This window comes from Haemorhous mexicanus, chromosome 8 (genome assembly GCF_027477595.1).
Source record: "Haemorhous mexicanus isolate bHaeMex1 chromosome 8, bHaeMex1.pri, whole genome shotgun sequence".
NCBI classification, from domain to species: domain Eukaryota; kingdom Metazoa; phylum Chordata; class Aves; order Passeriformes; family Fringillidae; genus Haemorhous; species Haemorhous mexicanus.
Window position 1 is genome coordinate 19,246,204 of NC_082348.1, and position 24,228 is coordinate 19,270,431.

Sequence of the window (24,228 nt, forward strand, 5' to 3'; positions counted from 1 at the left end):
CTGCTTTTAGATTAGGCCACAGATTCACAGTCAGTCAATCTATATGACATTTCAAAATGTGACTAACTTAACTCCTACTTTATAATGTGGTCAACAAGGCAATTCAACTATTGTTATACTTTGAGTAAACAGATATTTATACCTATGTACTTATCCAAAGCTACAGAAAATTAATTTCTTTTTCACCACCCTGTGTTGTAGCATTTAAACTAACTTAAGTGTAAAAAATTACTCAAAAAAAGTTTCAATCTAACTCTCATAAATACCAGGTTTTTCAGAATAATAGACTTTATTTTACTTTCAAATCCTGAGACTGAAATGCCAAGTAAAACAAAAAGTTATAGCCAAAAGGAATGCAAACTGTCCTCTTTGCTTGGACCATCTACTCATGCCAGCATAATCTGCTTAGTCTACTCCAATATGATTAGAGAGATGAAGCACCTCTCCTACAAGAAAAGACTAAAAGAATTGAAATTCTTCAGCCTGGAAAAGATTAAGCTTAGGGGTGACCTAACTGCAGCCTTTCTTATAGGCTCCCTTCAGATACTGATTTACAAGGGCATGTAGTTACAGGACAAAGCAGAATGGCTTCAAACTGAAAGAAAACAGGTTTTGATTATATATTAGGAATAAATTCTTTACTGTGAAGATGGTGAGGCACTGGAATAGGTTTTCCAGAGAAATTGTGGATGCCATATCCCTGGAAGGGTTCAAGACCAGGTGGGATGGGGCTTTGAACAACCTGGTCTAGTGAAAGGTGTCTCTGCCCATGGCAGGGGGGGGTGAAATTAGATGAACTTTAAGGTTCCTTCCAACCCATGCCATTCTATGATTCTATGATATTCTTGCACTGGAACCTGTGTTTGAAATTCCTGCTCAGGAAAATGATGTAAAGACAACTTTCCCTGAAAAGAATATTAAGATTTCAAAGACAATATTTTACATAGCAGATTAAGGGAAATTTCCAAAAGCATCACTTAATAACTGAAGTATTTCTTTCAGCATCAATGTACTTACGGCAATCAGCCTCGTCTGAGTGATCGTTACAGTCAAAAACACCATCACACTGGTAGTAGGTGCTGATACACTGGTCTCCACTTAAACATTTAAACTCTGTGGCACTGCAGTTATATACTACGAAATTTAAAAATATTGAATGTTATTTATTTATTTTACAGAGCTAGACTGCATCAGATTTACCCTACAGGTGCTAAGTCTGATATGGTATCAATTCCACTGAATAATTCCCTGAGGCAAAGAAAATGCAGTGACTTTGTAATTCACAGAAAACAGAGAAAACAGATTTCAGCCCTCCATAAGCAGCCCAGAGATCAAAAGCATCACAAACGGGATTAATTTATGGATAGGTTTATTATGCTGTCTTGGAGCTGGTAATATGAGATCACCAAAGACTCCTTTGGGGGCAAGTGTGAGGAAACAATAAAGAGGCATTCAACAAAGGAAGTTACACTTACTGCAGTCATGCTCATCAGCACCATCTATACAATCTTTGTCTCCATCACAGACATAGAATGGGTCAATACAGCGATGGTCTGGACACTGGAATTGCCTGGGTTCACAAGTACCTGTGAAAGCTATTAAGAGTGACAATAAATGCAAATGTGTTTCTTTCCTCACTTTTGAAAACAGCATATTGCTGAGAAAGTAGAAGAACATTATCCCTAACTTGCAGCTTATAATACAGCAACTAGCAATCATATAAATTATAAGCAGTAATAAATTAATATCAGGTAATTTTTCATTTATCTGTAGGTTTGGGCTCATGGAAAATAAACAAAAGATTCCACGTAGTGGTAAATAGTTCAAAAGAAAGTATATGAAAAAGCTACTCTCTTACTACTGGTAAAAACTTCCAGCCTAGGTCAGCTGACTACACCATTAGCCATCAGTGAGATCACTCATGAAGTGGGTGTTTAGAACATCTCAGCTTTAACTGCTTTTTGCTAATTACAGTGGATGGTGTTATGCAGCACCATGATAACGATTATCACATTTTTTTATTTTTAACTTTTAATTTTTTTAAGTATTCCTCTGCATTCTACTTGGCCCTGAAACTTCAAATTAGACCAGTTTTCCACATCTTAAGGACTACAAAATATCAGTCTAAATTAGATACTAGTCCTTTTTTCCCAATTTCATTTATCATCCTTATACCAACAGATATATCTATGAAGATATGCACAGCTGACTATAAAAACAGCAGATAGTCATGATACTCACTGCAGTTTTTTTCATCTGAGCCATCACCACAGTCATTATCAGTATCACATAGCCAGATTCTTGGAATACATCTTCTATTATCACAGGTGAACTGGGTTGCAGGGCATGAAGAGGGTCCCTCTGTAGGACAATGCAATTCATCACTGCCATCAAAACAGTCATTGTGTTTATCACAATGCCAGTGACCCGGAATACACTGTCCGCTGGCGCAGGTAAAAGCTGAAGAAGCACAAGTATTGTCTGAAAAAGAAAAAAAAAAGTCTTTATAAAGATCTTCAAAACTTGCTTTTCTTGCAACAGTTATCAGTACATTCATTACACTTAGAGAATGCCTAAAATATGCATCAAATTCTAAAGTGCACATGGCTTAGAATTAAAATGTCTGTTATGCAACATGCTGCAGAACTGAACAGAGTACTGACAAGCTTTTCTTAAACCACAAGAAGCAATAAAAAAATTAAACAGTTAAGCACTCCACAACAATCTAAAGAACAAGACAAGGAACGTCTTCTAGTAACTATTGGCTTTATACTTTTCCCCAAAAGATATTCTAGTTATTCTAAAATGGCCCATTAATAAGAAACAGTTTATACTTCAGTCATGCTAGTTAGTCCTGTGCATTAGGGAGCATATTTTACTACTCTGTCCTATTTTCTTGTTCGTGATTTAAAATAATTAACTCTGAAGAAGCACCAGATATGTCATAAAAGCCTCTTCAATATCTTCAGTATCTTGCCCTCTCTTCAATGCCTTATCAGCTGTGATTTTCCCACTGTTCTCTCATTTACTTGAACAACAAAATATTTTGTGTGAGACACTCTACTGTAAAACCAGGAAATGAACCACTGTGCTTTTAATTTACTCAACTGTTAAAATCCAGATGTAACAAGCAGATCAGCATTGCCCAAATATTATGAAAAACAAAACTTTTATTCTGATGTTAAGTGAAATAAAAGGTGCTCCTATTATCTTAGAGGAAGGTTAGGCAATGTCTATGGTTTTGTTGTTTTTCTTATGGTGCTATTTTTTAAGTGTCTTCATCTACACTGAGATGGCTTGCTCCTCTCCATGCATCCAAATTAGGCAAGCTATTGATATTCCAATGTCTTTCAAAATTTACAAAAAAATAAGAATAAAGACAACATTTTTCTTTAGAAAATAAATTTTCCTTACTCTGTAAATAGAATTTTGAGAATAGCAAGATATTAATATTTTCATGCATTGTTTAGGTGGCTGGTAGTGAATCCCGTATTGCTACAATATAATTTTGAAAGTAACTAATTATATTCCAAGTAATTTCCAAAGTAACTAACTTCCCAGGAAGATTTCAGGATTTATTCACAGATGCAACACTAAAAAATTGAAGTTTATTCCAGTGAAGCCATACTAACTCATTAAATTTCCTGAACTGCAAACAAGGAACACTAACTGCAGATTACAGGGATTACTTACTTAAAGAACCACAGTTTTGTTCATCACTGTTATCATGGCAATCATCAACACCATCACACTGATAGTGTCGAGGCACACATCTTCCATTGCCACAGGAAAATGAGTAGGAGCCACACTGCAAAGTGGGTGGCTCATTGGAGGGATCTTCAACGCATGCCAGTTGATTTGGAGCCAGCTTCATGCCATAAGGACACCCACAAACTCTCTGAAAGTTTGGTACTGGGAAGCAGAAATGGCTGCAGTCTCCATTGGGATTTGTTCCTCTATTACAGTAGTTAGAGCCTTAAATAGTGATAGAGAAGATCAATGCACACACTGCAGATAACATCTTGGCAACTATTAAAAGTACACAATGACTGTAAAAAAAAGTGCTGTAGCAAGTCCTCGTTTTGCATACACTGCACAACAAGGTCAAGCTCATTGACAGCAATAGCAGCAGTAACATAAACAAAGTGTTGCATTCCACTCTTCCTGACTTAAATGTTTATGGAAGATGAAAACATACTATTAAATTTCATCCAATTTTCTGACAATTTTCAGCAACTGTCTGGAAATGAGTATACTACCACAAAAAAACCTCTGTCTGACCAAGGCTGCAAGACCAGATCCAATCTTTTGATACCAATTAGTCAGGGAACCTTAGATTTAATCATATGTTTGATGAGCTTATTTGCTGTTTCACAAAATTAACTACAATACCAAATCCTTGGCTTAGATCATACAATCGCATAGAATTTGAGAAAATAAGGAAAAAATTAGTGATTTATACATAGTAATTCCTTGAAAAATAGTAATTTGATTAATAAACGTTTACCCAATTCCTCAAAATAAATAACTTAGTTTAAATAAAACTTCTACTAGAAAAGGAGAAATACAAAGTTGTAGTTGGTGATACAATTACACAAAACACAATGGAAACATAATTTCATTTTGTTTGGTTGTTAAGTATGGTAACAGAAGGGGTAGAGGGAAATTGCATCCGGTCACAAAGCAGTGACTGGATGCAATAAAACAACAGATTTAAACAATTGGAAACAAACAATGTGTGATTGCAAGTGCCTGTGCTGCCTCCTGTGCATATCAGTTATGATTCAGTGAAGCCATTCATAGAATTGAAACTGGAACTTTGCTGTCCTGACATTTTGTCTCTTATTCTCTATATCACATCCTCCCTCTGCAGAAGAAAGGGGCTCACCTATTTGGGAATGAGCGTCGTATGCTTTCACATGCATAATGTTACTAATGCCCCTCCTAATAATAGTCATTTCTCCTCCATCAGACTTCCTTACTCGAACTATTCCTCCAAGTCTCCAATCAGTGAAATAGGCATAACCTGTTTTGAAAAATATTTAACATATTATATAGAAATATGGCATAAAAGATCAAGTATGATTAAAAAAACCTTAGAAGACTTTTCATGAAAATTTAACCATTTTTCATAATTATTTAATGAAAAAGACAAAAGGACCTTCACCACTTATAATGCTGTCAAAGTGAGCCTTCAATCACAGGCAGACATAACTTAGGGAAGCCTTCTCAAATTTTACTGAAATTGGCATATAACAAACCCAACTAGAATTTCAAATTCTAAGGCAAATTTAAGTAATTCATTAAAAGTACTTCACAGAAAATTTTAGAGTATTTTTGAAGATATTTTAATACACAGTCAAAAAGGGTCACATACTGACATCTTTCTTCAGACATAACATAAATCCAGTAATAAACTTTATGTATAATTATTAGAAAGCCTGAAATGTTGACCATCTCTGGAGTGGTGATTCACTTTGTCTGTTCAGCATGAACAGCTCATCTTGGAAGCTATAATTAGTACAGCATATCTGACTTGTTGCACTACATGAATTACCTGACCTATCTAATATTATTTAAAAATAAATATACATAAAACCAGTTCTAAAAACAAGCAAGAAGTACTAAATACATATTTTCAGTAGCAACTTTCAATAATGCTTTTTTGGGAAAGTCAGTATTGGAAAGTCTGCCATTTTATGTCATGAACTCACAGATCACCATATGAAAAGAATAATCTGTGATAATAATAGATAATATTTTTCAGTGCCAGACTTACCTCCAAAAATTGTAAGGCCAAATGGGTGAGTCATCTGAGTAATATGTTCAAGAGTCCGTCTGTCCAGCCCATCAAAGGTGCTGTGCTCAATTTTATCAAAAAAAGCATCCACCCAGTACAACCTCAGAGAACTAGAAATAATGAAAATGTTTAAGTGACATTACATCCATTATGAAGCACTAGCATCTTCTTAAATAAGAATCTTCAACCTATAAGAAGCTATTGGGGTGTGCGGGGAGGGATTCTGAGAAAACCTTATATTTTAAGGCTTTTCAACCAATTGAAAGATAAGGTCTTCAAGAAAAGAGTGCCAGTGCATGCAATCTGACATCATTGCTTTATTTTTACTCCCTAACAGTTTAAAGGAAGAAACATATTAGCTCAAAAAAGCTTCTCTGCCTTCTTTGTTGCCCTTACCTCCAGTCAATGGCGAGGCCATTAGGCCAGCCTAGTGTTGTATTGACAATTGGCAAGGCATGGGATCCATCGCTCCAGGCCCTCATGATTTTTGCCGGACGGAACCAATCTGTCCAGAATATATACCTGAAAAGACACATGTCAGAAGACACATAAATGAAATTATATAATGGGATTAAACAGAGCAAACATTTGAAACAGCATTAACATTTTTCTTTGTATGACATCCTTCAATAACTTTAAAAAATACCATTTCATGTTGTCCTCTACTCAACTGGAAGTAGTACTGACAATTCATATTTATCCTCTATACAACCACCAGAATCTTTGGAGGTATTTTGGTCCTTTAGATATAAAATATCCATTACTTGGTTAAAATTGTTAAGGTTCTCATGTAATTACTGACAGAGAAATAGAACCAATCAAAAATGCATCTTCCAGCATGAATACTACAAAGAATTTTCTCCTGATCCATTTAATTTATGCTTACAGTCAAAGAGTTGAAGTTAATGTTAAATAATTTTATAAAGCAGCAAACCAAAAATGCTGGGATATCCAAGGATGCAGGTTCAACATTATTGTAATTACTTTCAACATTATTGTAATTACTTTCAAAATTGTGTATTTGGTTACTCATGAATAATCAATATCCAAGAATCAAGAAATTCAGTTGTACAACATTATGAAGCCAAATTATGCCATGAAAGAAACACAGTCTTGGCATTGGCAAAGAACACAGAGTATGGAATTTGAAAGTAAGCATTTCCACCAAAGAAAAGCAGGGCTTGGTTTGTGTATGGAGTCACATATTTAAGGTCTGTATCAAATACAAACAGTAGTATCCAATATGGTTCAAATAAAGAAATTCAGAGAGATAAAACTACAGAATCAATGTTAGCAGTCTGGAAATTGAAAGTATGTTAAAAACAATTTAGCAAACTCCATCTTTCAACTAGGAGAAATAGCTTTTTAAGTGATACAAAGAAACCATATTCTTTTGCCTTTTTATCAACAAGTTCTTTTGCCTTTTTATCAATGAACAGGAGCAAAAAGAAAAAACCATAGTGCTTTTAAAGAGAGTTCTTTTGAGTGCTTCTGTCACGTGGAATCTCTCTCACCACGCCCTTTCCTCTGGGTGCTGAATTCCAGGCTGGAATAAAACAAACTAAATAAAGACAAGACAACTGAAAAGAGACAGTATTTTGAAAATAACAAAAATCTTGAATCAGATGTAAATCTAATCTCACCAGTTCTGTTCAAACCATGAATTTGTACATATAGTTTACAATGAGAATCTAAACTTACCCAATAACAGGATGAACCACTATTGAACGAGGATTATTTAAATTCTGAACAATAGCTCTCCTGGATTTATCTGCCAGCCTCATCACACTAATGCTCCTGTATCGAGGATCTGTCCAGTAGAGGTTCTTTGAGATCCAGTCAAAAGCTAAATCTTCAACACTTTCCACTCTATTAGCAGTCAAAATCTCTCTTCCTAGAATTTATAACACACATAATGATTGCAAATGTTAAGGAACAGGGGAAATAACATGAGTGCAGTATTCTGCTGACAAAACTTGTGGTTCTCCTTGGTAAAAATGCAACCTCTGTGCATTTTTACTTAATATAAAGACCAATAACCAAGGGTAGGGGAGGGGTGCCCTTTGCTCTAGACAAAAAAGGTGTATGTCCACAAGCACGACTGGAAAAGAGGGAAAATAAAGACTAGGCAAAGGTCAGAGAAAAATCTGTCACTAAGTTTACACTGAAGGTTTTACAAATGAAGGTCAGTGCAGTAATGACATCTTGCTCAACAGCCAGAATTTACCTACTCTTTGCATAGTAATGGTCAGCTGCAGTCTACCATTAACCTGACCCAAGGTAGCAAGCAAGTGCAGAAGACTATATGCTGACATTTGATCATCATTATAAATTGGAGAGAAACATTCTTTACACTAGCATAAATAAGATTTCCAAAAATCTCACTAAGTTAATAATCTTTTTCTGTATTACAGTATCATAGCAAACATCCTGCTCTCCAGATAGGGAAATTAAAATAGAAACACAATTTCATACTAGTGAATGGCATAAACAGACTGGTGAGGGCAAATAACAGCTGTGAAAAGTAATACAAATAGTTAATTCCCAAATACATTCAGCAAGTTTGTCAAACAGCAAGAGAATTCAACAAGCTTAATACGAGTTGTACAAACATTTTTGAGAAACATTTCCAGGTATCTGGAGTCACACTGAGATTTATCTCATAATGTCAGTTTTCGCTATTTTTTTTAGAAAAATATATATTACAGTCTCCTTACCATAATTACTCTACAATTCCCAAGCATGATTCTCACCTGAACCATCAGTCTTCTGTTTATAGATCATGTCTTTACTTGTGTCTGAAAAAAAAATTGTGTCATCCTGAGCAGAGAAGTCAATTCCAACAAAGTAGGAAGGGCTCCCCATTATAGGAATGATCACATCTTCCTGGGTGGAGAGATTGAATGGGATTCCCCTCACTGCCGTCTGGGATGAAAACAGCAGAAACTGTCTCACAGCTGTGAAAGGAAAAATCAGACACAGACTTTACTGATTCACGAGGGAGGACACCTGAGCATTAAGAAAACCTTTGTTTTATTTTGACAACACTAATAGCCTGGAAGCAGAAAAAAGAAGAATGAGAAAATAGGGATTTAAATACTGACAAGATGTAAAAACTGAGGAAGAAAACCAAAACACAATCCAGAATATTAGGTGATGTGGTCAAGTATTCTACTTTTATTGTTACTGTGGTCCTAACACTTTTAAAGCAAACATGCCTATGGAAGGAGAAATCATCTTCCGTAGCCTTGTCTTTATAACCATCTACAAAAAATAACTCACAGGCTTTGTCGAGCCACCATAAAACTAGACAATACCTGGGGTAGCCAGATAAATGAATGGCCAAATACAAAAATTATAGACAACATACATGACATACTTTGTCAGTAAACAGTTGTAGTAAATGTGCATCAGTGACAATTCTGCACTCAAACAGGAAGCAGAAGATTGCTGATGGAAACACACAGCTCTAAAACTGTATTGATTATTCTTGCCATGTGTTCAAAGGGAGAAGACCAACCTAATCTGCACAGTACTACACAGGAAAGCAGGCTTATATGTTCAAAATAATGCAAAATCTGCATATTAGCAAGTATTCATGCTTGATTTCAGGATTAAGAGCTCAATCATACAGCTGTCTACATATATTCCATATTTAACTCAAAATCCTCATTAAAGGAGGTGAGTTTAAGTTGTGGCTTGAAATGAACATCAGCAGAAATGACTACATTTAAAGCTGCCAAAAAGAGTTGCGGTGACAAGACAAAGAGTCCTCAGTATATTGAAGCTACTGAAGAAAGATGTTCTAGAAACAGCTCTAGAGCTAAGGGAGTAGCATTACTTGCAACAATTGTAAGGCATTTTCTTACCAACACAATGTCGTCCATCCACGTGTAGGTCAAAGCCCAGAATACACCTACAGCGATAACCTAGGCCATCATTATCTGTTTTGTGGCTGAGAACACAGACCTGTTCACATCCCCCATTATTACTTCCACAAGGATTTCTTACTGGAAAATAATACAAATATAATTATAACTTCCTCTATTAACCAAATGGCATCATTATCTTGATTTTTCAGGATTTTCTTCAACATCCACAATAAATCATGTGGATTATGTGAGAGTTACATCACATGGACAATACACCCCACCAGTTCTACTGTGGAATGCACCAAAATCACATCAGAGGTAACCATCATTAAGGAATTCAGCTTCTACAGAGACACTCTGCACACAGCATTAAGGCTATGATTTGGGCTATAGTCTTCTGCACATAGACCTACTACAGAACTATATCTCACAGAATTATTTGAATTCTGGTACCCTTTTCACTGCATTCATCGTAGTGTTGAGAAAAAAGTCCTAAACACCAATACTACTCAAACACACAGGTTTGACTCCACCAAGTATCAATCTATTTATAAAGCTCTCCCTACTCTTGAATGCTGCATTTGACAGTTCATCAGCTACAAGAGTTGGATGAAACAACTTGTGTTCCAAAATCAGCTCAGTTTCACAATACAAATTTATGTAAATTTGTAAATTTTTAACAACTTGTGTTAAAAATCAGCTCAGTTTCACAATACAAATTTATGTATCATAACTACAGCTCCTTACAGCAAAGTAAAAGTCTCATCATTTTCACCAGATTTTGGTAACATACTTCCTAAATCTCCCTTCATAATCTACTTATGGTCTTACCAAATGGCTGCCGGGCAGCGTGGTAAACTGTCACTCCATAAGGTCTCAGTGAAGACTGGTAGATCACTTGAGGGTTAGACTCTGAAAATTTGTTAGCTTTCACCACTGCCATTTTGGTCCAATCAGTGAAATAAACATTGTGTTCAAATAAAGTGATTCCATATGGATGAGGAATCAGTGAGCCTCCATGAGCTACTGTTTTCCTGTTATAAAGATGATTTAACAGTATTTACCAAATATTACCTAGAAAATAACATTATTAACAAAAGAAAGGATACAGTATTTTTAGTTCATTCACTGGTTTTTGTTTTAAGAGAGAAGCTACTAAAACACAAATTACAAAGATCAAATGAACTGAAGAGAAAAAGCTAAACATACACAGTTCATCAACCTAAAGGATACAGCAGGGAAAACAGAAAAAAGTGTTAGCAAATTCCAAGAAAATACAGTGAGTAAAGATGAGAGGAGAAAATATACCAACACTAATTTTATAATTTAGTAAGTAAAAAAATACATTGAACAATAGACCTGTCAAATAAGCAGAAGACTGTTTTTTGAAGTCAATACATAGAAGGTATGCTAAAGGGGACATTTTTTTCTTGTTTTGAGTAACTGATACTATTTAGAGACACAGAGATAAGAAGGCTTCTAAACAAATCTATGCTGTAAGACACAGTCCCATAAAAACCCAAGGACTCCCTCCTTGCATGCTGTGATTTACTCTCCCCAGCATCATAACACTGAAGGATGACTTAATTTTTGACAGCAAAGATTTGTAAACTGTAAGAAAAGCATTTAATACCTATCACATATATTAATGTTTTGAAGTGGGATAGTTCATATAAATTCATTCATGAAAAAAAGGAAAGAAATTATGATGGAAAATAATGAATATAATTGAAAAATAAAAAAAAGTAAATGCTCTAAAAAATGTGTACTGTACTGGTGGACTATAAAATGTACATTATAAAATAAGGGCAAGAGGCATCCAAGATCGAAAAAGAGCAAAGGATAATGAATTAAAGAATGTCTAGAAGCAGCATAACACCATAGAGACAAAGGTGCATCACATTCATTATGTTGTAATTTTCATCCTTTGTGTATCTCGTTTTGTTAGAGAAATCTTTTTTAGAACTAGACATAAAATAATCAGTGTATCTGTAGCCTCCAATGAACAATATTTCACCTACCTTTGAAGTCCATCATAAGTTACAGTCTCAATGTAATCAAACCGGCTGTCAACCCAGTAAAGCCTCTTTGACACAATATCCAGGGTTATGCCAGCAGGCCAGCCTAATTTTGTTTTTATCAAATCCTGACGATTTGTGCCATCCATGAAGGCCCTTTCCACTTTAGGATCACCAGACAGACTGTCCCAGTCTGAGAAAAACAAATAACTATAAAGAGATAAAAAAGAAAAAAGGTCACATTTCCTTGGGATTTTATAAGAAACCCCAGCGTTTCACATGGAATTTAAAACCAGCACCCTTACAGAACAGAATTTGTTTCTGGCATACTATGAAAACATACTTTATACTTCCTACACAAAAAGTAATTTTCATTTTCTTTTATAAAATAAATCCATTAAGAAGCATGCTTTTACCCAAAAGACCTCAGAAGTACCAGTTTTCCTTATTAAATCACAGGCTTAAGTTTACTGCCAGAAATAAACCAGTGACAAATAGTTGCATCATGAAAGCAGCAGCCATGACTACAAGTTGCATGAAATTCCTCTTCCCATTCTCCGAAGATCCATATTTTCATGGTTCACATATACTTGTGAAGTATATGGATTAGGAGACACTAACTTTCCTGGCTTCATTCCATCTCTATTTCAGATAGCGGGAGATGTCTGGGTGGTATTATAACTGAAATCTTTAAGGATAATACTCCTCTGCAGGGCAATTCCACAGGTCCCATTTTCAGTGCTGCTCATGCACACAGAACTCCAGCCATGAAACAGATTCCACACATTATAAATAAATGCATTGCATAGTCTTTTCATAAATTAAGGTGCAGAATAGGTTAGAATAGAATGCAAATATTCAAAATATCTTATATCTAATTCTAAAATGACCACTCTTGCTGTTTCCTAGTTGTTTTCCATTTACACGGGGATAAGGGAATTTCTGACATCTTCTGCCATTATCTGATAAGTATCACTTACCCAACAGTTGGATCAAGTGCTATTCCTCTAGGATTTCCAAGATTTTCAGCAATAAGAGTCACACGGTTTGTCCCATCCAAGTTAACCATATCTATTCTGTTCACACTGGTCTCAACCACATAGAGTTTATTGTTAACCCAATCCACTGCTAGATTTTCAGGTGTGTCAACTGAAATATTTAAAACTTCTTGGAAATCAGAGCCATCAATATTAATAGAAAAAACCTGAAAACAATACAAATATTGTCAGTACCCACATGATGTTTTGAATCACAAGTCACATGGTATATTTGTCTTTTATCATCATATTGATCACCAATCCATAACTATATCTGTATCTGCCAGCAGATACAAGCAAATTACCCTCTAAGGTATTCCTTAGGTAAGGATTTTTTGCAAAAAGCTGGAAACCAATGCAAAAAATTGCAGAAGGCTTGCCTTCAACCAGCATTTCTGCAAATTGGACAAGATTAAAGACTAAAACAGCCTTTCCTGTTTTGTAACAGTCTGTTAGCAAATGACCAAAAAAAAAAGAAAAAAGAGGAAAGCACATTTGCTTTCCTGGAACCTAGCAAACCCTAGCATTTTTATTGATGGAAAACAAATGATTATGCTTCGGCAAAGCTCTCAATAGTGGCCAGAAACAAGAGGGGGAGCTCTTCCTACAGCTACCGCTAAGGGGAAATAGCAAAGTGAAGAAAGTACGGGGAAGCTGTCCATCCTCACAGAAAGGAGGTCTCAGCTTGTGTTCTCCTTCATCTAAGGCTAATTTTAAGAGCATCCTGCTCAAGAAGAATAATGCTGTTACTTTACAAGCAAGTTCAGAGCTACACGAAGTAAACAGTCCAAACACAATAGTTTTATGTATACAGTGATTGTGTCATCATAACACTGGGTAGTATGAAAAGGTAGAATTTTTTTTTTTTTTTTGGAACAACAGCATAAGATTATGAGATTTGAAATGCATTTAAATGAAAAAAGAGATGACCAAGCAAATATATGCAAGAAAAAGAAGAGCTAAAAGAGTTGTATAATTTTAAATATTCTTCAGTTCCAAGTAATAATAATCAAGATAACCACTTAACTGTCTATGCTGTTCTTTGGAAACCCTGTTGATGAAAGAGCTTATGGGCATAAGGTTATCTGGCAGTACACTAAATGAGATAAAGATGACACAAAACACAACCCACAATTTTCTGGTTTAGTTTATCTTAACATTAAAAAAGAAAAAAAAAATACAAAAAATGCCCTAGTAATATCATTATTTTAAGACATCAGGTGGAAATACTCATCATTTAAGAAAATTCTAAATGCAAATTTTTTTTTTTTCTGGATAGTCTACCTAGGACTAAATTAGATTAATTAATCTTAATTAATGAATTAGGATTAAACTATATTGGGCAGATAAAAAGGCAGTCCTGGCCACCTGGGGTGTGCAGCAAAAACCCCCATATTATGTTTTATTTATACCTATTACAAAGACAGAATAAATCTCCTGTCTCATAAAAGTGCAGATTTGACCCTGACTACATTCAGCCATTGACAAAGCAACTGCAGCAACAGGAACCTACTACAGCCACAATAAAAATGCCAGAACTGTGAACAAGTCAAAAATTGTGTACACAAATCTTGTTCTACTTAACAGCCACACAGCGAACGTTCTTTCCACAGAACCAGCATGGAACTGTGGTGAGAACTATAGTTTTTATTAGATGTCTTATGTGTAGGTTCAGAATTATGACAGTGACACCAAATTGATCTATCAGTGGCATTAGCAGGAGCCAGGTCACAGATTTTCCTTCACTCTGCATGACAATCAACATGAGGACAAAGATTATGAAGTTTCAGCATTTGATCAAAGACTTCCTTTGGTTTCCATAAGTAATGCACAGAAAAAAAGAATAAGGGTGCCATCCAACTTCCACAAGAGTCTCCAGACTGTTTTTTTAAAATTACTTTGCTCTAATGCGTCTTGAAGCTAAAATAATTACTCTTTAAAAAAAAAAAAAAAGAGAGAGAAAAGTAACACAATATTGGCTCATTACACAAAGTACTGTCAATATTTGTTATTCAAGCTCAATTGCAGTGCCATTTGAAGTATATGAAGAAGTCTGATTTTTATCATCTTGGAAGGCACACAGCTTTTACATTTTAAATGATCATGTTTCAAAAATTACCAAGAAAAATTTGTTCAGTTTTGAAAGAATGTCTACTATTTCTCTTAATTAGTTTTTTGGACTCAGTCTCAAGTAAAATTAAAAGTTGCTCAAGACATTCCCATATAATAGGATTCTTTGTTTAATATGTCACATGTAATAGTATAGTTGGAAAAATGCAGTTATTAACATAAAACATTTCAAGGAGCTTTTTTGTTAGAAAACAAAAATACAGCCAGCTTTGGCTCTCAAAAATGAGGGCCTATCAACACATTCTGCCTCTTGAAGTTCTCTACTTCCAGGTACACAGAAATACATTCTTCTTGAAGCTTCTACCAACCTTATCTTGCACTGTGTCAGTCCAAAAGATTCTGTGCAGGTAAAAGTGAAAGTCCACTCCCACTGCAATCCCACGATTCTGTGACTGCACCAAAGTACGAAAATTCCTTCCATAAAGGTCCCCAATCAGTAAATCACGGCCATTGGAAAAAATAATCGATGCAACACCAGCTGAAAGCAGGAGTGACAGAGACATTATTACCCTGCAGGCAAGATATTTTGGAAAGGGGCATTGCAATATATACATACTGGTTCATACACACTGGACACAAAATTTTAAATAGATGTTCAGACTACAACCTGTATAAATGTTTCTATGTGAGTACTAACTTGCTGTGATTTGCCTTTGGTTTGTATACTAGGAGCAAATCAGGCAGGAACATGTATTTAAAGCCATACCAGCTAAAACTTTTATAAAACCCCTGTGCAAACACCAAAAGACTATTTCTATTAAAGCTAAAATGAACCCAGTGAAACTGACTTCCAGCAGGTACTAAATTCTCCCATTTATAAGAGAGAAATACTTAGAAAATGGTGAGCTGAAGACTGGTGGCTGAAGAAAGAAGGAAGGGGGAAGGAATTGAGCAGTTCTTGCTTTTCTAATAAACAAGACTTCTAATCAGCTATGCCAAGCAGGAACTCCCATTCCCACCAATTCTCTGCAGGCAGGAGCACCTGCCTTACACAACAGCCTGTTAGGATATTACATCTCCACAAAGCAGAGTTTCCGGGGGGCTGCTTTCAGAACTGAGCAGGAGGTCAGGAGAAGGAGCCTACAGCTGATGAGGAACTACACTCTGAGAGACAAGTATTCTTCAGAGTTCAGACTCTGGGACCCTCAAATCCAAGAGCATGGCTTCTCTCACAGGCAAGTGCTTGATCTCACCATTCAGCAAAACCATCTTCTGGCACAGTTCTATAAAAAATTAGGTTTCCCAATTTCTTGACAGCACTAAGTTACACAGAGAGCATGACAGAAAACTGTCCCTCACAGAAATAAGATTTTTTTTGCTCAGGAGTGCTCTTGCAATAACCTCCCAACACTGCAGAAGTCAGGAGTGGTGAAAGAGCAATGGAGCCTAAAAGACATTTGTTGATTAGAGGAGAAGAAGCCCGGATGAGGCAATCGACCCCAACCTGCACATGCCAGAAGATACAGAGTTCTGACAGCTACTGATATTCTGAAAGCTGCCCTGACCATAAGTCCTTAAAGGCAGAGTTAAAATCAAAGACAGCTGTGTGACACAGATATTAAAACTACCCCATTTTACCTAGCTATGTCTATTTGCTCAACAAGACACTTGGGATGCACTAACCTGAAGTGTTGGCCCGACAATGCCGGTGGTGCTCGAGGAAATAACCTTCCACACAGTGGCACTGGTGGTGTCCCACACGATCTTCACACAGCTGGTCACAGACACCCCACATCTGACAGTCATCAAAATCTATCAAGTGAATAAGGCATATTTATAAAATACACTTTGTATAAAATTCATGTCATAATGAAGAAGCTGCAAGTTTCTCCCCTCTGCTTAATATCTATTTGCAAAACTATAGCATGAAGAAAGTGAGTTTGCATGTTTTTCCACAGTGTTTCCATTTTGTATTTCTGGATAACAAAAAACCTGTGTTTCCTGCCCAAGGACCTACCTGCAATTCTGCCCCCCATGAAAAAATACTGACCAACCAAAAAAAAAAAAAAAAAATCTAAACCATAACTGCCAGGAGAAAAGGAAAAATCATTTGAAGGGATGTCATTGTCTACTTTCCACAATACAAAATATGTCTATGAAGTATTTTTTCCTGCAAAAGATCTCTATACTTGGCACACACAAAGGCTTGGCTGGATTTAAGCCCACTCTGAAGGTGAGCTCTACCTTTATTTTAGTGCAGTGCTTAAGCCTTTAAGTCCTACTTGAAGGCTGTGTTTATTAATTCAGATTTAGTATCACGCTAACAGGTATCTGATTTACAATTAAAATCTGTTTGTGCACCAGAATCAGTAAGAAAAAGTTCCTTTTAGCATGCAGAATGCCATATAGGTAGAGTACTGGATCTGCAATTATACACTACTGACTGTCAGCCATTCCTTCATGACAAGTTTTGCTCTGGTCACAAATATATGCCTAGATTTCAGCAAACCAAAATACATTTGACTCTGATTTACAAGCCAGAATCTGATAACTATGTTTACAGGGCAGTGAAAAAACCTGAAGACTCACTGAGACTGCACCAGTGGGAATGTGTCCTTCACTATCTCCCACAAAAGCATGAAAAAATGGAGGAAATTTCACGCCTTATTTCTCTGCCTCTACAAAGAGCAACCATTGCACCTTGTACAGCCTTAGGCCACCCAGTATTTTCACAAATATAAAAATCTCATTAGAGACTGAGCATCTGAAATACTTTTAATGGCACAAACACCATACCTTGGGTTGAAAACTCATAACAGATATTTACCCCTTTTCTTTTATTAGGCAGTGTTAACTTTCATGATTCTGAAGTTACTCAATTGCCAGCTTCTGAGATAAATCTTTTGTGCTACCAAATGATACAGCATTTGGTAGCACAACTGTAAAGCTGCATTTACAGCAGCTTTACAGTTACCCTTGCATTCCTGTAAATATTCTTCTTTTTTATGTAAATTATGTGTATACTGAAAGCCCACAGAAGACACAACCTTTCCATAATGCAAATACAAAACACCCCTTTTATTTTCAAGTGTAATCTTCTACTGTCTGCATATACAGCCACTTTCAAAAGTAACAATCAATTCAACATTATTAACTGTTTTTCCAGGCATGCAACACACATTACTGAGGCAGAAACAAACTCCCTCTATGTAAACACTGAAAAACCAGCAAAAACTCTTGATAATAAGCCAGCCATCCAACAGGACATATTTTTAAACTTAATCATGCTGTCACTATGTCTTTAGGTCAAAGTGAAAGAGGTCTTTATGATATCTCTCTGGTTTGTTTCTATGCCACTATGCTGCCATTGTGCTACTAAAATCTTCATACATTTGCTAACTCCTGAGATTTTCTCTTTGTCAGTACACATCCATACAATTTGAACTAACTTGCCTTCCTGGAATCCCAGCTTTCCCAATGGGTTGTGAGAAGGTACTGGACATCAGTAGTCCCTGGACTTTACTCACCAACACAGGTACGACTGTCATTGCTGCTTATTGTATATCCTGCAGGGCAGTAGCACATCCCTCCTGACGGAGAGGAATGGCAGCGATACTGACAGCTCAGCGCAGCGCAGCGCGATACGTCTGAAAGGCAAATGAAATATTTCAGAAACACACCTATTACAGAAGAACAGCTTTCTGCCTTATTGTGCTACAAAGCTGAAGTCTTTTCTATGATGAGCCTTCAATTTCAAGTACAGCTTCTTAAAACTAATCTGCAGAGAAAAGTATGTACAAAGTTCCACAAAATCTCATACATTTACATATATGCAAGCAAGGGCATGGAACACAGAAGAGAAGGTACTGTTTTTAATAGGTTTTTAGAACAGAGTTAAAGGATAAGCATCAATCTTATATGAACCACCAATGGCAAGTGCAGTGTAAATAGGTGACCAGAGGAAGCCATCTGTAATGCCCCAAAACTTTCCATGGTTCCACAAGACCTACTTACGTGTGACACATCCTTGAGCTCCATCTATTGGTACATAAACTCATCATTTACTCTTCTATGTGAAAAACCCCTAGTATGTTATACTAAGAAGAATATGTATATCATTCCAATGTATTAGGATATACTGTTTGCATTGTGTTCATGGACAAATGATTCCTTATCCTTTCATTCTCCCTCTCTCTTTTTTTCTGCACTAATTCTACTCATATTTAATAAACAATTCAGTCGCAAGCGAGTAATGATTGTAAAACACTTGAATTATGATTGTAAAACACTTGATAAAGAAGGAGGTGAAAGTCAGCATTTTCCTTTTCATCAAATTCTTCTGTTAAATGCCTTGCTTTGCAGCTCATATCTGCTGTAACTACCAAACCACTCATAAAAGCAAGAGGTACTTTTTTACTATAAACTTTCATTTCCTCTTATTTTTTCTGCCCTCCTACTCCAAAAGGCATTATTTTGTTAATAGGAATTTTTATCTTCCTAGAATTTGAAATACACTGGTCTTTGTCCACAGAGGAATTTGATATTTGTAAGATTAGAGTGAAATTAACAGGAACTATGCATGCTCATTGCCTCCAACATAAAAATGCAGTGTACCACTGACTGGAGAAACAGACATTCCAGGTAATAAGATTTTTTTTTTTTTAATCCTAATCTTTAAAGTGAATTAGTCAAAGCTTAGGATATACTGATTCAATGCTGTGTCCTGATCAGCACAAATCATTACTTCTTACACGAAGGGACAAACAGATATTTAAACAAAGAAGGCATGTAGCACACATTTCCTGACTTCACAAACATATTTTAGGGTATGGAGAGCAAGTTAAAATCCTTATTTGCGAAATTTCATGTAGAAATTTCTAAAAAAAGAAATGGTCTCTTTGAAGCATATATGCCTCTTCCAGATCATCCAGTCAAAACAGTGCCAGGGAAAAGAGTAAGCTTCCAAAATTTCAGTATTGTTTAGGAGACAAAAGGCGAATGTAAAAAGACGTCAATGCTGATGTTCCTGCTATTCTGTGTATGTTTTTCATTCTACTACATACTGCAGTGTCTGCCTGCAGTGATGTTAGTTTCATCTTCTCCTTCAGGGCAGTCTGCAGCTCCATCACACACTTTCCCAATTGGAATGCAATGCCCTGATCCAGGACAGGCCCACTCTCCTGGGTAACATTCATGGCGACCACTTTCTATGGAAAAGAAAAACAAGAATAATGAAAAGTATATTTCAAATACTAAAATTTCTTCTCTAACAGCTTCCCAAAGCATCTCTATCCTTCAATATCCAGATTCCATTTCTTGCACACAGCTGGCAAAGACTATAAAGAAACATTATTTATACTTACTTGTCATGCTTTCTTTTACATTCAAACTACAATGCCAATGATACTTGGGTAGACAACATATGAATCTCTTTAGTTTTCTGTTTTGTTAGAAATGGTAACACCATTTATCTTTAAACTAACCAGTGCACCAGAAAGGGAACTATAGCTTTGTGGTTTCAAAACACATAAATGCTATCTGGATAAAGAGAATCATGTTCACCATAGAAAAGGCCAATGAAAAAGAAATCTCATTCACACTTTCATTCATTAAAGCTTCTGTTTCTCACAAGACAAATCTTGGCAGGATCTGAGTATATTTAATTTTGAATCAATGGGGTTTGGTTATTAGAAGCCTTGTGTCTCTCAACAGATGACCTAAAAAACCTCCAAAGGCAGAAGAACTAAAACAAAATATAAAAGAGAATATATACAAGAAAATATATATATATATTGCTATATGCTAAACTTAGTGGCATCATACTCAGTATCACAATAATTCTCCCACACAACAACAAAAATATTTCCAAAGTTAAAAAAAGAAATAAAAATGAAGGTGGAATTCTAAGGTTTTAAAAGAAATCAAAAGTATTTAGAACATCTTGACTGGTCTAAATTTCATAGATGTAGTTTAGTGTCATCTTCCTCTGAAAATACCAATGGAAGTTAGCAATAGTATTTACCACATCCTCTTTCATCTTCATTGTCTTCACAATCATCATCTCCATCGCAAATCCAGCTCTGATGAATGCAACGGCCACTTGGGCAAGTGAAGAAGTTTCCTCTGCAAGTTGCATAAGCTAAAAAAAGAAACATAAGAAAATCTATCTGCTCTAAACAGCTAAAAGGTTAAAATAACAATACTGTCACATATACAATCATTTATTATCTTGCTTTAAAAATTTAGGCAGTTCCATATTTTGTATGTATTGCAAACACTACTGGTTTCTTCTTATTTAGGTATGAATTACCTTTGGTTCATGCTGAAAATTAAGAGGATGACAACAACATAAGTGTAACTATAAATATTAAGAACCAGACTGTCACTCAGTCCAGCAAATTCAAATAGTAACGACATACCCAGGAACCTAACAGCAAAGTCTATCAAAGAAGCACTGCAATTTTCATCTTTCTGTACAGAAGAGTACTTGTAGAACAGTGATTAATTTTTGATGGCTGTACAGCCAAGCAATCTGCTTCCTGCTATCTGCTTGAACCAGGTCTTAACAAAACAGTTAGAGAAAGAGGAAAAAAAAAAAGAAACATCATACTGCAAGAGTTTTCATCACTCCTATCTCCACAGTCATCATCATGGTCACAGATAAAGGCCTGCGGGATGCACTCTCCATTAGCACACTGGAACTGCGTACTGGTACATCCACGAGCTGAAAAAGGTTTTAGCAAAGAAACAGAAAATCTATTTAACTCCAGAAGAAGGTCTATAAAGCAAATTTGTTTGGGATCACTCTACACAGGGGACTTACTGCAATTAGCTTCATCAGAAGAATCTCTGCAATCAACTTTGCCATCACATCGCTGGCTTGCATTAAAACATGCTCCATTTGCACATGATAACTGTTCACATCTTGGGTAGTCTAAAATAAAAAATCCTTTATATTAGCATGAAATTAGACTATAATGAGTCATATCCACCTAGTGTCAACAGAATATCTTGGTTTAAAGGAAAAATGGAATGCAAAACTTCATTACTAGCAGTCCTATACTAGTAATCCATTTATACAGTATACTGTCTTCTCCAACAGATATTAAAAAGTATCCTCTAGATGGATGCTACAAAAAATTGCAAGCAACAAGAGAAAAATTATATGCCTTCCCACAGTCCAAAAAGATTTGCAACCCAAACAGTTTACAATATGATAGAAAGCAATGGAACATAAAAGGAGAGCAAGCAGTGAATATTTGTTTTATTCCTTTATACCTCAGTTTTACACTATCCTGATCTTAATAAAAGTATTTAGAGAGCAAAGGATTTCCTGAAATTTACAGTTCCTATGTCTTCTTCAAGTGTCTTGAGCTCTCAAACTCAGAGACCTCAGGTTTTATTGGTTTTGTACCAATTAAGCCAAGGATATTAAATTTCCAGGTTCCATGAAAAATGTTAGAACCGTTGCTTTTTATTACTTGTTTCCCCTTTCACAAAAGAAAACAGATTCTGCAGAAATAATGACTTTTTAGGTTTTGGATATTCTACTTATATAGATGACCTATATGTAAATGCAAGGGATGGTTTCAAATGTTTCAAACTAAAACAAACTCTGAGAACACTTATTCATACAAGCAGTCAGTGAGTTCAGTGGAAGTATCTAACAAATTAAGCATATGCATATGCTAGAGTTGAGTAGGAGAACATGAACTCATAGTTTATCTTTTTGCTATGTAGACAAAACTTATTTTTCAGTCAAATAGCAAGTAAGAAAGCAAAGAATTGCTAATTTTAGAAATCAGATTTCTTGAACCTTTGTCTCTATATAGAAGATAAATGAACTGAAACATAGAAGAGCCAAAAAACATTTTTCACCTTTTAGATTTTCAGTTTGGATTCTTATCCCATTTTACTTTTCTAAGAGTTAATAAAGCAGATAGAGAAGGCTCTCACTTAGGCACATTTTCATTCATATTTCATTGGATTCCTTGGAATCTAAAACATGGGTTATAAAATTGCTCCAAGTAGATATCAAGAAACCTGCAATTTTTCCAGACAGTGGCAAACTGTTTTGCTTGCTTCTGTAGCTGTGTTCATGTCCACTACAAGTCCAGCCAGACTATCTCCCCAGCTGATTCATTTACAGTTCATTTGTTTTCACTGCAGTTAATATAAGGTGGCAACCCGCACGTAGGAGCAGAGTGTGCCTAAGCAAAGAACAGTAGTTACAGATTAGCAGGGCTCCAGCTACAGCATTACTGCCTGTGGCCTTCTAGTGATAGTTCCCAATCTTCCATTCTGAAAGTCTGACAATGCCAACATGTTCCCTAAGCATTCTTTGGTCCCACTTCTCAACCAGACAATCATCTTTCTAATACATCATTTTCTTGCTTCAGTTAGGCTCAGATAAAACTCATAATGCTTTGGAAATAACATGGGTTTTGAAGTGTTTCTTCTGCCTACAGAAAAGACTAAAGAAAGGCCTGACCTGGGGCCAAGTTTTAAGTTCACCATGGAATTAATGCTTCTTCCCTGTCTGAAAACAGAGAAGGCATCACAGGGAGGAACCATCAGGAGTTCTATGGGCCAGCAGAAACAGCTACAACAGTACACTGTATTATAAGGCAGGTGGAAATAAATCCATACAAAAACAGCAACAGGAAATAGTTGCAACTAGTATTTGATTCAGCACAAGCTGATTTCTGTCATAGTCAGCAGTGCAAGCTTCTATAACCCTAACCCATGTTACAAGGAGTAGAAATAAAAGGAAAAGAAAAAAGGCAATTTCCTACTAACAAGTGTCTTTTACTGCAACATGTGAAAACATTTTACAAAATAAAGGTAATTAAAACTCTTTGGTTCACTGCCATGAGTCACCCCTTCACAGTGGTCAAAACATTGCCCAGACAGCTCACAGCCTACCAGAGACACCAGGAGGGAGACTTACTTCAAGCACAAGAGTCCTATGAGCTGCATGATACCAGGCAGTGTTCATAGCAGCAATGCTTTCAGAGCTGGCAGAGACCAGACCCTCATTCCTGGCCTTAATTCCTGATTTTGATCTCTGAGACTCTAGTCTTTGGCTGCCTGCCTTAGATTGCTCCAGTTTTGCTACTTCCCTGTCCCAAACTATTCCTGGCAGAGATATTTCCTTCAGCCTGAACTTCTCCCTCACCCTATAGCTGCTACATGTAATTTGTCCAACATCCAGAATATTAGTCTCTGACTATGGCCTTTTTCTTCTTTCTTGGACTACATTCCTTATGATCTCCTCAGTTCTTGATCTCTGTTCACTTTCACCCTGGTCTCTACAAATTCATCCCAGAGCTAGCTGCCCACTTCCTGACCACAACAGCTATTTAGCATAGCAAACAAGAGGCAGGAATTCACAGGTTAGGCAGCTGACCTATGGCAGCAGCTCAACATCA

The 24,228-nt window shown here is 36.1% G+C and overlaps 1 protein-coding gene across 1 annotated transcript in view; it reads right to left on the bottom strand.

The window, feature by feature from the left end:
* The window catches only part of LRP2 (LDL receptor related protein 2), a 109,417-nt gene that overhangs the window by 61,263 nt on the left and 23,926 nt on the right, over positions 1-24,228 (bottom strand). The window contains 20 exon segments of the mRNA XM_059852359.1: positions 1,018-1,134; positions 1,476-1,595; positions 2,242-2,481; positions 3,694-3,975; positions 4,889-5,026; positions 5,780-5,910; positions 6,197-6,322; positions 7,502-7,694; positions 8,554-8,757; positions 9,670-9,810; positions 10,504-10,706; positions 11,694-11,900; positions 12,671-12,894; positions 15,166-15,335; positions 16,481-16,609; positions 18,325-18,444; positions 19,861-20,004; positions 20,820-20,936; positions 21,408-21,521; positions 21,621-21,731. Of these exon segments, the coding sequence (XP_059708342.1) occupies positions 1,018-1,134; positions 1,476-1,595; positions 2,242-2,481; positions 3,694-3,975; positions 4,889-5,026; positions 5,780-5,910; positions 6,197-6,322; positions 7,502-7,694; positions 8,554-8,757; positions 9,670-9,810; positions 10,504-10,706; positions 11,694-11,900; positions 12,671-12,894; positions 15,166-15,335; positions 16,481-16,609; positions 18,325-18,444; positions 19,861-20,004; positions 20,820-20,936; positions 21,408-21,521; positions 21,621-21,731 (3,231 nt within the window).